Below are 13,594 nucleotides of genomic sequence, written 5' to 3'. Positions count from 1 at the left end.
TATCAAAACAAAATATTAGCGCACGAAACAGCACATTTTTTATTTTTTTTATTTTTTTTGTTTAGCACATCATAAAACAGAATCTTATCCTTGTGGCAAATGCGCCCTGTGCGGTCACCACGGCAAATCCAAATCAATGGTTTTTCCGGTGACTGACTTGCGGTCACAACAAAGACTGTTCCACTTACGTCAGCAACTTTCGTGTCGTAACTACGGAATATGTGTTGCCACGTGTTTGGCGTGTGAAGAACAATATGTCGGCCAAACTACAAATAAGTTTTTTTTAGACCCGATGGATTTCACATCGAGCTGTTTGGCGGACGTCCGACATAAGTGTAGGGGGTGACCGCTCGGCCCTTCTTCAGCACTACCACAATAAACATTTCCGACTTTTCCAAAAAAAGTTAGGTATTGCACAATGCTATTATGTGGTTTTTGTAGAGGAACCTCGGACTGAAAATTTGGACGTTTGTGAAAACAAATGGCTAATTTTAACGGGCGCCACAATAAATGTTCAAGCTATGGTCCTTCCTGCGGTTCGTTGACTCGTTGCTTTGTTGCTACAATCGTTTGTTTTTTCGTTTTGCGCCCTTATCTTTTCCTCGCCTTTTTTCGTGGTTTTAATCAGCGCCATACCTCCCGGTCTGCATTTGCAGTCCTGTAAGACAGAGGATAGGCTTTTTGTGGTTGGTCTGGGTGTGTGCGTTTTTTGTATTTTTTTGCTTTTATCCCGCTTTTTATTTTGTTTTTAGACACTGATTTATAGCGAAATGCATTTTTTTGATAAAACAAATAATACATAGCGACAGATTTAGTGGTTTTTCACACTAAATTTTCTTTGTCTGATTTTAATGACCCTGAATCGTCGCGGTCGTTTTACTTGAAAGGAGATTTCAATGATAAGAAAAGAATTACTACAAATTCAGTTGATTTGTATTGAAGTAAAATCAACGTACATAATTATTAAATATAAGCATATACATGTACATAAAACAGTTTGAAAGTTAAATTGTACAGTAGCCAACCATATCAACTACTGAAAACTAAGACTAGGTCAAGGTCTAAGCTGCAACAGCTTGGTAAACATAGCAAATCACTGATGCATAAATTATTTAACTCATGCATTAAATAAAAATTACTGATGCATATAAGGTGCAACAATTTAAAGGGCGGACGCAATTTTCTTCTACATACCACATACTGCTTAGTTGCGATTTTAAAAACAATTTTATTAGTTCACTTTCAATAAACTCTTTGACGAAACTTCACTCTGGCGATGTGTATGCAGAATTACAGAAACATTAGATTATTCCGTGTTTTATTTAAAAATAAAACGTTTTCGCAGTGATACAGTGTCCAAGTTTCACAGTGGACAATGGTCGTCTGGTTCCACAACAAAATGCCTACGCTACTGGTTCAACGGTTTCCATCGAGTGCAATGAGGGCTTCAGGCTAAACGGGATAAACTCCCGAAGCTGCCCTGAGAGTGGTGATTGGATTAAAGAAATACCAAGGTGTACAGGTATGTTAGAATTTATGCACGAGTACAATTAGAATTTTTTTGCGTTTTTTTTCCGGCCAAGAAAGAAATGTCCACCCCATATCCTTACGACATCTACCCTCTGCCATATTCGTATGACACAAATCAACGTGAAAGATAAATCTGTGTTGTACAGTGCACTGCCATGGTATGGGCCATGCGTATCGAAGCCAAATAAGGAACACACATAAACGCCAGATATGACAGATAGATCGCCTAAAGCTTTGTCGTTTACGAAATTAAACCAATACATTATTTAATTATATCAATTATCAGCACCAACAAACCGACCGTTGTTTATGCTTTCTTTAAAAATTGTTACAGATGTGTTTGCAGTTGGTGCACAAGCGTAACTTTTTGTAATTTTACCATTCAACCAGAGGCGGCTCGTGCGAGGGGGCTGCGGAGCTGCAGCACTCCCTATATTTTTATTTGGCATGCCTATTCCAAATTGTTATAGCAAACGATCTTTACATATAGTTTTTATGTTTGATCAGATAATTTTTATGCCATTAAATTGCATTTTATTAAAATAAAAATAAGTTTCATGACGTTCCGTGACGTTTGCAGTTGTGCGCAGGCGCACTTGGAAAAGCTGCATGTCGGGCGTAATACGCGACATAGGGCTGTGGCGCGCGCAGCACCTCCTGGGACGACTTGTAGTTGTGTTGTCTGCTCCGCTTTATTTGTGATCCAAAGCAAAACCTGTGTAATATATTTATAATATCGACAGTGAGTACAGTTAAATAGTTATTTTGCCATCTTTCAGTTTATTTCTTTAAAGGTTAACGTGACTTTTTAAGCTGACTATAAGTGAGCTTCAGTTTTTGCAGTTATCATTGATTTAAAAAGTGTATCTAACGCCTTGAAAGAAGGTCATCTAACACCTTGAAAAGTCACGATTAACCTTTATAATAAACAACTAAATTAAAAAGTTTTAAGAAAAAAATGGGATAAAACACCTGCTGTTCCAAACATGTCACGATGGAATAAACAACCACAAGAAATACTTAGTTTTAGTTCTGAATGCTACCAAAGAAAACAAGTTTTGTGACTGTGAAGTTTAATGCCTCACGAAAATTCAGACATTATTAAATGCAGAACAAACAATTGCTGAAGCAACATGAATTTTGAAACACCTGAGTGAAGACAATTTTAAGTTTTGATTTCTTAACACACCATGTGGACAGTATTTGCAAACAAGTGCAATCATGTGTATTGACATAATAGGCATGTACTGTTTTTTTTACCAAACAGTAGCTGCTAAATTGCTTCATTGGAAATGTTTCAAGAATGAACATTCTACAGAAAGATAGTAGTGACCACGAAGCACATCCTATTGTTGACAAAGAAAAGCTAGTTACTGAAAAAATGTTTGTGTAGATTTGATATTTATGATTACTTTGAAAACCATGTGCATGATGTTTTGACAAGTGAAATTACTAAGATTAAAAATCCATTTTGCATTTTTTATGAGTCCTTCAAAGACACAACGGTTCGTTTTAACCGGGAAAAGGATGCAAACTTTTTTAAGGACCACCATTATTTCCAAAAGACTTGCACTTGCAGTGCCAGAACTAAATAGAAAAAAAAAACAGTTTCTTAGTTTTCATTTGGAAATCAAGGAAGAAGATATCAATTATTTTGTTCAAACTATAACTTCATGATTCAGTTTGGTTGTAAAAAGGAAGCACAAGGTTTAATAATATGGTTTAAATTTAAGTGAGAGTGTTTTCAAGCATGGAGGTGTTTTGCACTAAAAAAAGGAATTATAAGCTGTTTGCCACCAAATAAAGAATCAAGTCTAAGAGTTAAGAGACCGAAAGACAATTAATAGTCTGTACACAAAAATTCAAAGAAAAGATGTTTAAATAAACAAATTTTGACATGAATGTAATGTGGTCATAAAATTTGTCAATTATGATACAAATCAAAGCTTTATGGCTAGTTTTTTGTGTGGCAATAATCTGTGAAGTGTTATAAAATATGTTGAAAACACTGGCTGTGACTATAAGGTAAATGAAACATTATCATATAAATAACTAAATAGCAAGTGTGTTAGTTAGTGGTCAGTGTTATAACCAGTTTTCTTAAATGTTGTCCTTCTGAAATACTTCGACCTTTTTCGACTAATTTATTACTGTTTTTTTTACATATACGATTATTTACAAACGCGTCGTTTCGAGTTTGTGTTACGTGTGCTTTTGTGCCACATTATTCCTGTATGTTATTGAGTTTGGTCCGTCGCTGTGCAAGTAAACCAAATACACAAATAATACCGTCTGCTGTTTACACTCGTGTACATTATTGGGTAACAAAAATTACGTCACAATGGAGTTGTTAATTAAGATTTGTATTACTTGTTTTTTACACTAAACAATGGCTAGAAAACTAGAAATGTGGCTTTTCTAAAAGTTTTACGCATGAGCCGCCACTGCATGCAACAGTGTTTGCTTTAAATTTGACAAACCAAGATTGGTATAGTAGAATACAGCAGTTTTTTGGGTTTTAGTCGTGCGTGATATCGTTTTGTGCTGATTAATGAGGCAACAAACTTTCTCGATCAGTTGTCACGTGATTGCTAATACGGTTAATTAAGAAAGTTAAAAAACGTAGGGCTCAGTGAAGCTAAGAAAAGTTCAAAACCGTCTGGCCAATCAGCGATAAATCTCTGAGCAACGAATGACAATGTCAATTGTGACGTTGTCCAATCTCATCGTGTTCTATTAGAGCAGTGGTTCTCAACTTTTTTTCTTTCGTGGCCCATTTTCCTTACACAAAAATTCTGTGGCCCAGTAAATTTTTATGAAAGAAAAAATGACTGTGAAGGACGTTTATAAGCAGGGTTGCCATACGGTCCTTATTTGTCAGATTTGTCCTTATTTTAAAAGGCGGTGCCTTAGAAAAGTTTGTCGTCCATATTTCTAAGAACTGTCCTTGTTTTTGACCTGGTTCCTTATTTTGTCTCATTTTCAACAACTACAACGAACAACCGTACTGAAATGACAATCAATCCCTGCTACAAGTAAAAGTAAACCTAGAAGTATTTCCTTTAAACGGGTTTCTGGAACAGATTTCTGGCAAAATATGTAGCATACGATGTATCCCATCGCTGGTTTACATGCAAAAATTTGCTCAAAAACGTTTGTTTCGTTTCGTATGAAAGTTTGGTTTTTGGTTGTCCTTATTTTTACGGCCATCGATTGAAATCCTGATTATAACACAGCAACTGCTAGAATTTGTAAAACTGTTCTCAAGAAAGTATTTGGCAAAAGAATGCACCTTGAGTGGTTTTGGTGACAAGCGGATAAGATTGAAAATGCGTTAACCCGCAATAGCTTTACACCAGTAAAACTTTAATTCTATGACGTGGTTTGATATGCGGTTTAACGACACACAAAAAGCTAGTGAAGCAAAAATTTGTTGTGGTTCGAAACACCATTTGGAAGCATTTTGATGAAGAACTTGGTTGCCGTAAAGTTTAAATTGGTGTGTCCGTTAAATCTGAAATCAAACATGCCCGTTTCATTACGGTACTGTAATATCTGCCTAAGTTAGTTCTCTTTTTGTACAAGTCTGAACTTTTACGTCTCATAACCAATTCTGCTTTATTGCAGTTGAACGACATTAAAGTACAGTACTGTAAGACCAAAAAATAACTTTAATTTCAAAAATCACATCTTAAAATGCTGGGCATTCGAGTTTACTGATTTTATTTTGCAGTTGATTTACAAAGATGCCCAAGATTAATGGACCTGGTTGAAGAGGGCAGAAGATGCCGAAAACCTTGTCAATCGGACGCAGATTGTAGGGGCGCTCTAAAGAGATGCCGTTGTGATGACGCTTGTGGCATGTCGTGCTTTAATCCAAGTATATATCACGATACTCCTTGATGTATTGTGTCTTTAGCTTTTCTTGATCCCAAGTGAAAAATCCAGTGTACAATTATAGCGCTATACTGCATAAGTAGAGCTCAGCAATGCACTATATTTATTACGCATATCAATATGCGTTATTTATACAGATGCAGAATGTCCACCGCTATCAGGAATACCCAATGGAAGAGTTACCTACCGGGAAAGAACAAGAAAATACAATTCTCGAGCTCAATATGTTTGCAACCAGGGCTATAGTTTAAGGGGTGAATCTTTTCGGTCATGTCGCAGCGACAGAAAGTGGTCGGGAACAGAAGCAAAGTGCATAAGTAAGTATCCAAAGTCAACACGATTTTATGAAATCAACCAACTGAAAACATTTGGTAAAATAAAGCACAAAGGAGTCCCAACGGTTCCAGAAGTGTTTTTTTTCAATATTTCGTTGATCACTGTTATAATTTTTTTTCATTAAATTGCATAACCAGCTTTACATCCTAATCCTTTTCCACTTAAAACAAACAGTCTGCAATGAACATACCATGCATATAAAAAATGCGCCCAAATTTTAACAAAATTAAAGTGTAAACGTCACGTACACAATGTGAACATACTGCTTTTCTTCTAGATTTGAAGAAATGCGGCCAAGCAGGGGAGACGGACAGTATTATTCGTCAAGCTTCGTTGGGTCGCCTTCTCGGAGGGAATAAAGCAACCAGAGCCTGGCCGTGGCAAGCTGCAGTAATGCCTAACAATGGACCAACTGTTTACCAAGTTAGTTTCAACAGCAAAGGCCGCGTTAAAAGTCACAATCATTTGCTCTAAAAACTAAGTATAGTAACTTTTTGGTTGATACATCTTTCTCTCCGTGGCGCTTTATAATGACCGTGTACCTGGAGCGCGGACTATCATCACATTATGTTGTTATTTACATTTATAAAAATGCTTATGTTGTCCTGCGATTTGCTGTTTCATTATTTTTTAGAACATGAACCCTTTTAACAACTGACAAAGAAGCCGTAATACTAGGTGTAATGCAGGGTGATGCGAATGTCAGAAGCCGATAAATAACCACAGTCAGCATACTATCATACATTTTTTTAATTTGCTTTGAGAAATATGCGTCTAACTAGTAATTCATCTACCAATACAATTTAAATCTGTTTGATTTTCGTTCAGTTTTGAGCAGTAATTCTTTACAACCACAGAGCTTTAAAAGAATTTTCGCTGGCGGGAGCCTCATCAATCAGCAATGGGTTCTTACAGCCGCTCATATATTCGACGACTACGCCGACATCGAACGGCTGACAAGCACACTGGCTGTGGCAGTAGGTAATAACAGTCTGGTTAATATCGTTTTGTCTCTTTGTCGCATGGTGCCTGTAGATCTGCGATATTTTTTGTCAGGTATTTTCGAGCGGCCAATGCCGAGAAAACCCATTAACACGACCATGAAAGTGTTTCAACCGCGAAGAATTTTTATTCATCAAGATTTTGATCGAGAAGATCGCGGCGCTAGAAGAACCAACTTTGATCATGACGTGGCACTGGTACGATTTTATCTTGAGTGTGGTCAATTTTTTGCTTTGCAGAAAATAAAACAAACATCTACGATTTGTGACGACGAAGCGAATGTCACATTAAATTTGACCAAATGCGTGAAAAAAACGTCATCCTGTTTTATTTAGCTTAATTTTAACTAAAATAAAAGGAAACCTTTGTTAGTTGCTGTTTATAAACTTATTACTGCTATGATATGAAGCTTTTAAGAGATATAACATAAAACAAACATGTTGATATTGTAATAAGAACCAAACGATGTTTAGATTCGAATCGGTGTGGCACTTCGTGCCATCAGAGGCGGAATAAATTGGGTTTGGTCGACCAGAATACCAGAGTTTAACGGAACTATCCCTCTTTCACCTTATGTGAGACCAATATGTCTGCCCTGCAGCAATACTTGTGTCCCCATTGACAAGTACGTGGACCAAGAAGAAACCCAAATAATTGAAGATGGCGACTCCGAGGATGTCAAATGTCAAAAGAAAGGCAAGTGGAATGACGGTATACAAAACACGCTTGCAACAAAAAATGCGCGTTAACCCGGACTTGTTAATAATCACTTTGTAAAATTCCGACTTTGTCGTTAGATATGGTTTCGTCCTTGCGGGAAAAACAAACAAACTATAGAAATTTTTTACAAATGTCCACATATAGAATCATCATGTTTTCAAACGTTTTTGAAAAATTTGAATCAAGTATGAATTTTCCGCCTGATTCTGGCAAAACAGGTTTCGTCCAAATGTGCAACAAATTCAGTAGAATTTAAAGTGGACTTGTTTGGTTGTACAGCTATTGCAACGCAGGTAAGCATTTAACGCTTTCTCTATGCAGGAAGATGGCTTGTCGATCGCTACGTTAAAGAAAGCAGAACACGTTTCATTGTTACAGGATTTGGTAAATGGACTTCGTCAATAAACGATACAGTCCCAATTCCGTACCGTCTAAAGGAAGCAGTCCAGCAAATTCAATCAGATGCCTCGTAAGTTTGAGTTAATAACAGTAATGTGATGAAGCGTTGTGAGAACTCGCCTTGATCACTCACAGGCCCCAGTAATGTTTTAACTGATTTGACTAATTCTACTGCCCTGATGTCAAAAATGCAATCGGTTTATCTGTATCACTTCTAGTTTTCCTGTTATGGTACGTCCAAGCTTAAAAAAAAAACAATCCGTATGTAGTGAAACTGGTTTTGAGTATTTTATTCGGAATTAACGTTATTGCAAGAACAAAATTTCGAATTTAATTTAAAATGTTTTTAAAAATCGGTGGACACTCTTAACAAACAAAAATCAAGACAGAAACGAAACATAGTTTCAAATTTGTAAGTTGTCAGGTATATCGGGTACAGGCCTACACATGTAATTCTGTAACGGAAAAGGCAGCAAATATCGTCCCGTTTAATTTACCATCCGTAATTAGCCAGGATCACATTATTAATCCCTAATACGTTCCATTTCACTGATATCCTATTGGAACCTTTCAGCTTAATTCTCGTGATTTATATTCCCTACGTTGTAAGGGAAGTGCAGCTTTATACTCAATTTTATACCAAATTTTTCAGACCGCCTAATAACTTAGTTATGTACTCTTTCTAGTAATTTTAGTTTCTTTCTACTGTTTCTGTCCATCACTGCAATATTCCAATCAACACTAGGTAAGTGGAGCCCATTGCTTGTCCTAAACCTCACATCCACTTTTAAGTGTGCAAGACATGCATTTGATACAGATTTTTTTTTCTTTTTGGTTGTGTTGTAAGGATATTCACTAGTAATGTAGCATAGGCCATCTTGGTTTTTGATGCAACAGCTCATATATGACCTAGCCATTACTAATTTTAGTTTTACCACCTTGCTTTACTAGTCTGAAAATCACTCCATAAAACGCGTATAGTGTATAGTTACCACTAGCCTGCACCAACCATTTTTAGACAGAGCATAAACATAGAACACATATTCATGCTATGAAATTAACTACAATATGGGAAATTGTTGTGTATAATGTAACAAAAATTTATCGAACACATACAAGAGTAATTTTAAAGTCATTGAATCAATATGGTCATAAATTTCAATTTTGTAAATAACTTAAAAAGGTGACCTGATTGCAGAAAACCGTAATGATTTTTGAAATCAGTACCCCAAAATTAGTCAACATCAGTTTTAATATTGAGGGCACCAAAAATTCTGTTGGCCAGTTATTATTATTCAACCTTTAACCAGACCTTATGGTCAAACTTGGTCCTGGCGCTGTGTTATACGTAACTTTCAAAATGCTAAACCATTTGACTTAAATGGTAGTTTTCCATTGGTTTAGCATTGTGAAAGTGACGTATAAGTGACGTATATCATTTGACTTAACCGGTAGTTCTTAACGTTAATTAAAGTAGGGAATCGAGTGTAAATACTCTCAGAAGTTTAATTGTCTTTTTGTTTTGTGTGTGTCGTTTGTTCTTCACGAATTTAATAAAAAAGATTTACATATCACCACATGTGAGTCAAAAAAATTGTAAAAGTGTTTAGTTGCGGCAGTGTTTTAAGCGGGGATAAGTAAAGCTTTAATATTTTTGAATGATTGTATCACCAGATGCAATGAAGCGGTTGAAAGGATCGAAGCAATATCAGGAATACGTGCATTGTACACTAATCAGATGATATGTGTGAAAAGTCCTGATGGGTCGAATACGGTGTCTGACACATGCCAGGGAGATAGCGGTGGACCTCTTATGCGACAGGTATATGTGCAATGGGGTAGTTAGCATAATACAAAGTTGTGTATCGGCGTGTTATTTTACGAATTAAATGGTGAGTTTGTGTTCATTTATTTTGTTTATAGAAAAAAATCTTTGTCAGGTATTTCATGCCGGGGCAAGCCGTAACTGTATGATAAGAATTGTAAACTTGTCAAGTTTTCGGATCCAAACATTAAAGTAAAAGCACAAAGCACGGTCCAAAGCCGAATAATTTTGAAGTCCCGACTAGTCATGAAATCCAGCGTTATCGAAAGCGACAGCTTGGCAGACAGGCCAATTTAAGTGCCAATGTTTACACTCAGGCCGTATCTGGACCGAGAAACATAGGCCCGTATCAGACTCGACTTGCATTTTTGCTTAAAAGATAAGGATAAGATTCCAGTTTAGGCAAACAAACAACATTACAACCTTAATTTAAAGTACAAGAACCCGAACACCGGCGAATCGTGTTGGATCCAAGTTGGAATTGTCAGTTTTGGTTTCCGATGCGCTCACGTTGACGAGGATGGATTTGTGTTTCCTGGATTTTACACAGAGGTTTCCAAAATTCAAAGTTGGATTGAATCCACAATGATCGACAATCCCTAATTATATGTGACAGCGTGAAGTGTTGTATACACACGACGGCAGTAATTTGTACACACGTTTTCAAAGTCGTAAAATGTATATAAGGCATAATCTTTATATGCGACCATCATGATATTTTACAATTCGCAATTTCGTAGTCAAATATTTACACTTATATTATATGACATGTAACATGAGAACTTCTCAATAAAGTTGGTTTAATATAGTGGCGTATTTTTGCCTACTGAAAGTAAATATCAATTCCGTTTTCAGAGCAGTGTTGTACGTGTCTTTAATGCCAGGGTTGGGTAACGAGTCCTATCAGTCTAGTCTCAAGTCAAGTCAAGTCACAAGGGTTCGAGTCGCTTTCAGGCATTCTATTAGAATTGAAAGTCGATTTGAAACAACGTCCACTGTAAAATCAATTTTTGGAGCAATATAACTAAACCATCATGTAAAATTCTTGTCGGAAAAATCAAATTGTTATTGATACATAAGCAAAAGACTGTTTTAGCATTATTCACATATTTTGACCGGTATTGTTGCCAATTCAACCGCGGGAATTTTTTGTGTGCAAGGATGTTGAGTTTAAATTCGATTATTACTTGTTGGGAATGTAAAGCCATAAGCAATTCGCTTCTTGTGAAGGAAGGTGGTTTCCTGAACCGGAAATGAACTACGACTGCGATAACCTCAATCTAATTCTAAACCCTACTAGTTAAAAAATATGAACAGACCTGAAACATATTACCTAACAATAAATTCTACGTTTAGTAATTTTTAAAATTATGCCTTAAAGTACGCCGTAGCTACAGTTGAAGAAGTTTGGCCGGTTAAAATGTAGTGTAGACTTTAAAAGTTTCTTAAAATCACTATTAAATGTATTATTTGTCACAAATGTGCTGGAGTACCGATTCGCTATCACGTGTCGTGGACATTTTCAGTGCAACCTAGATCAAACGCACGAAACTATGGAAGTTTTTCTGTTGAAATCTGTTGAGTCATTTTGCTGCACAGTGATTTAACGCCAAATCCATTCAAACAATTTAAACCACACATTATATCTAAGCCTATTTTTGCAGTGGGGATATACAATGTTTTTGACATAAAAAATATCGAATCAGTCATACGCGTGACGCAGAACAAAAACTTACGATTCGTAAAAAATAAATAGTTGAATAAACATCCTACTTCTTTATCAAGGCTGTATATTATGAGGCGTTTTTCTGGTGTTACAACTACATTTGTGCAGTCAGTGATCCGACAATCATACTATTGTACACATGTTGTTTAGGAGATTTACGTCACTGCATGTGGTGCTATAAACAAATCATGATTCCATGTTCTCCCAGTTTGGTCGACAAAAATGTACCGCACAGCAAGCGCAATTGCATTAAGGCAACAAAACCTCATGAACATTTTAGTATTAATTAATATAATTTAGTCGTTGATAAAACGAACGCCAATCGAGTTTAACACACTTCACTTAAAAAACACAATTGAAAAAGAGGCTGCATAACGTCAAGTCACTTGCATAATTAAAACATCTTAATTTTGTGCCCGACTCGCGCTTTATGCTATCGGCAAACTACGTTGATTTTTATTATCCTGCAAGACCCGCGCACTAAATGGAAGTTCGTTTTGCTGAGTGTTTTTGCAGCATTTTAGTGTCAACAGTTGGATTGAAAAGGTGGTGGAAAAGTTTTTTTGCAGTTTTGAAAACAAACCAATGAAAAACAATTGCGATTGATGTGGAAAAAATGTTTACGTTGTGTAGTAAAGTTGCTTTTTATAGCTGAAACACAGAATTTGATGAAATCATGTGGAAATGAAAAAAATGGGTTGAATTGCGAAATGCTGCAAGAAGATTTTTATCGGTAAGCAAATCGCTAATATTGTTTTTACATGATATGCGGTCAGTCAATGTGCAAAAGTCGTACGGTTGGGTTGCTGTATTGTATACACTCGCACATGTGTATTATACCACTTTGATAAATCCACTTTCAACTGGTACATTGTTTATCCCTGTAAACTAAATCAAAGTTCTGATTGGCTTTTGTCGGTTATGTACTTCAAACGCCCAAAAGCATCATCATGCGATCCATACTGCGCGCATGAATCCCTTTTCCAGAAATCGGAAACAATTAAAGGAGCCTTGAGTTTAAAGTAATTGTATCAAAAATTTGTGGAAAGAAACGTTCACATACCCTCGTGAAAATCATGGATATCACCTTCCTAGAACTAGAGTCAGTTACATATGCCGAAACGGTTATAAGATTTACAGCATAAGATATCAGATTTCTGTCACATATACCTGCAAAATAACCAAACGATGGAATGTCAACCCAAGAACCGTCTCCTGTGTTAGTAAGTCTGTTAAAACTCTACAAAAACTATATTAAAAGAACCCAATCAAGTTGTCGAGGTAATATGTTTTGTTCGCGTTGAGGACTTAAATCGAAACTCTATTATATTTGTGAATGCACTTAAAATATTTTAAAGAACTTCCTGTCGTGCCTATTGCACCTGTCCAGTTGCCAAATGTGTGGTTGGCTGTGCGTCATTGGTGCCAGACTGACTAGCTTCAGACGAAATTGGTGTGGGTGAAAAAATCAAATACCTTCTGGTATCAAGTATCGGTGGCATTTGTCATGAGAAACCAAAAACAACAAGAAAAGTTTGATTTCCCCAGTTAAGGTGTAATAAGCATACGGTACCCTAGATTAGTGAAGGTAACTTATGCGGTAAAGGATTGCAATTTTTCCTAAAAGGGGAAAGGTTTACATCCAAAAGTTAGATGCAGCCATTTTGTTCGTGCTGCAAGTCTTTAGGTAATCTTGCTAGACGTTATACGGAAGCAAGCGTGATGTACAAACGGAAGCAAGCGTGATGTAAGGTGTATAAGTTTCCTCTGCTAAAAACTTGTTAGTAGACGTGTACTATGAGTTGAGTTTATTTTGCCAAGTGAACAAATTAGAGCAGTACATTTGCGCAGAAACATTTACCAAGCTTCGCAAAGACTAGACGTTATAAAGCGTGACAAGTAGAAGGCACATTTGGTGGATGATTAGGGCGCTGCAGCTACACGGTTTCTGCAAGCGGTATATAGAGAGGACTCACGCTAAAGGATAAGGTTTACGTTAGGACATCGATACCGAGAAGGGGATTGATGGCATCTAAGACAACCCGTGTTAGAGAAATTAGAGAAAGATGCAGTAATGAAGTGTAACATTGGAATGTAAATTAAAAATATTTACTTGTCAAAACAAATATTATAAAGAAATTTAAAAGATTACTTGTTAT

General features: G+C 36.4%; 2 protein-coding genes across 2 annotated transcripts; both read left to right on the top strand.

Annotated features, from left to right (window-relative positions):
* The first annotated feature begins 5,289 nt into the window (after positions 1-5,289).
* Positions 5,290-7,514, top strand: LOC145205569 (complement C1s-1 subcomponent-like). The gene is made up of 6 exons (XM_080078302.1): positions 5,290-5,410; positions 5,565-5,744; positions 6,041-6,186; positions 6,621-6,744; positions 6,820-6,962; positions 7,239-7,514. Exons 1-6 carry the CDS (start codon positions 5,290-5,292, stop codon positions 7,512-7,514), a joined length of 990 nt encoding a protein of 329 aa, XP_079934428.1.
* A 158-nt stretch (positions 7,515-7,672) lies between these two features.
* On the top strand, positions 7,673-10,418 carry LOC145205568 (serine protease 41-like). Its single transcript, XM_080078300.1, has 4 exons — positions 7,673-7,730; positions 7,807-7,954; positions 9,559-9,706; positions 10,145-10,418. The coding sequence occupies exons 1-4, from the start codon at positions 7,673-7,675 to the stop codon at positions 10,310-10,312; spliced, it is 522 nt and encodes a 173-aa protein (XP_079934426.1). The 3' UTR covers positions 10,313-10,418.
* The last annotated feature ends 3,176 nt before the right edge of the window (positions 10,419-13,594 follow it).

The sequence above is a fragment of the Phallusia mammillata genome, chromosome 8 (assembly GCF_965637545.1).
Source record: "Phallusia mammillata chromosome 8, kaPhaMamm4.hap1.1, whole genome shotgun sequence".
Classification (NCBI taxonomy): Eukaryota; Metazoa; Chordata; class Ascidiacea; order Phlebobranchia; family Ascidiidae; genus Phallusia; species Phallusia mammillata.
Note: the sequence above shows the minus strand (reverse complement) of the source record. Positions and strands in the feature narration are given on the sequence as shown.

What these genes read in the sequence shown, in the direction of transcription:
- LOC145205569 (XM_080078302.1), top strand. Translation starts at nt 5,290, where the DNA reads ATGGACCTGGTTGAAGAGGGCAGAAGATGCCGAAAACCTTGTCAATCG. An exon ending in CATGTCGTGCTTTAATCCAA is followed by an intron (nt 5,411 to 5,564) that starts GTATATATCACG and finishes TTATTTATACAG; the next exon opens with ATGCAGAATGTCCACCGCTA. An exon ending in AACAGAAGCAAAGTGCATAA is followed by an intron (nt 5,745 to 6,040) that starts GTAAGTATCCAA and finishes CTTTTCTTCTAG; the next exon opens with ATTTGAAGAAATGCGGCCAA.
- LOC145205568 (XM_080078300.1), top strand. Translation starts at nt 7,673, where the DNA reads ATGAATTTTCCGCCTGATTCTGGCAAAACAGGTTTCGTCCAAATGTGC. An exon ending in CAAATTCAATCAGATGCCTC is followed by an intron (nt 7,955 to 9,558) that starts GTAAGTTTGAGT and finishes TTGTATCACCAG; the next exon opens with ATGCAATGAAGCGGTTGAAA. An exon ending in GTGGACCTCTTATGCGACAG is followed by an intron (nt 9,707 to 10,144) that starts GTATATGTGCAA and finishes CTTAATTTAAAG; the next exon opens with TACAAGAACCCGAACACCGG.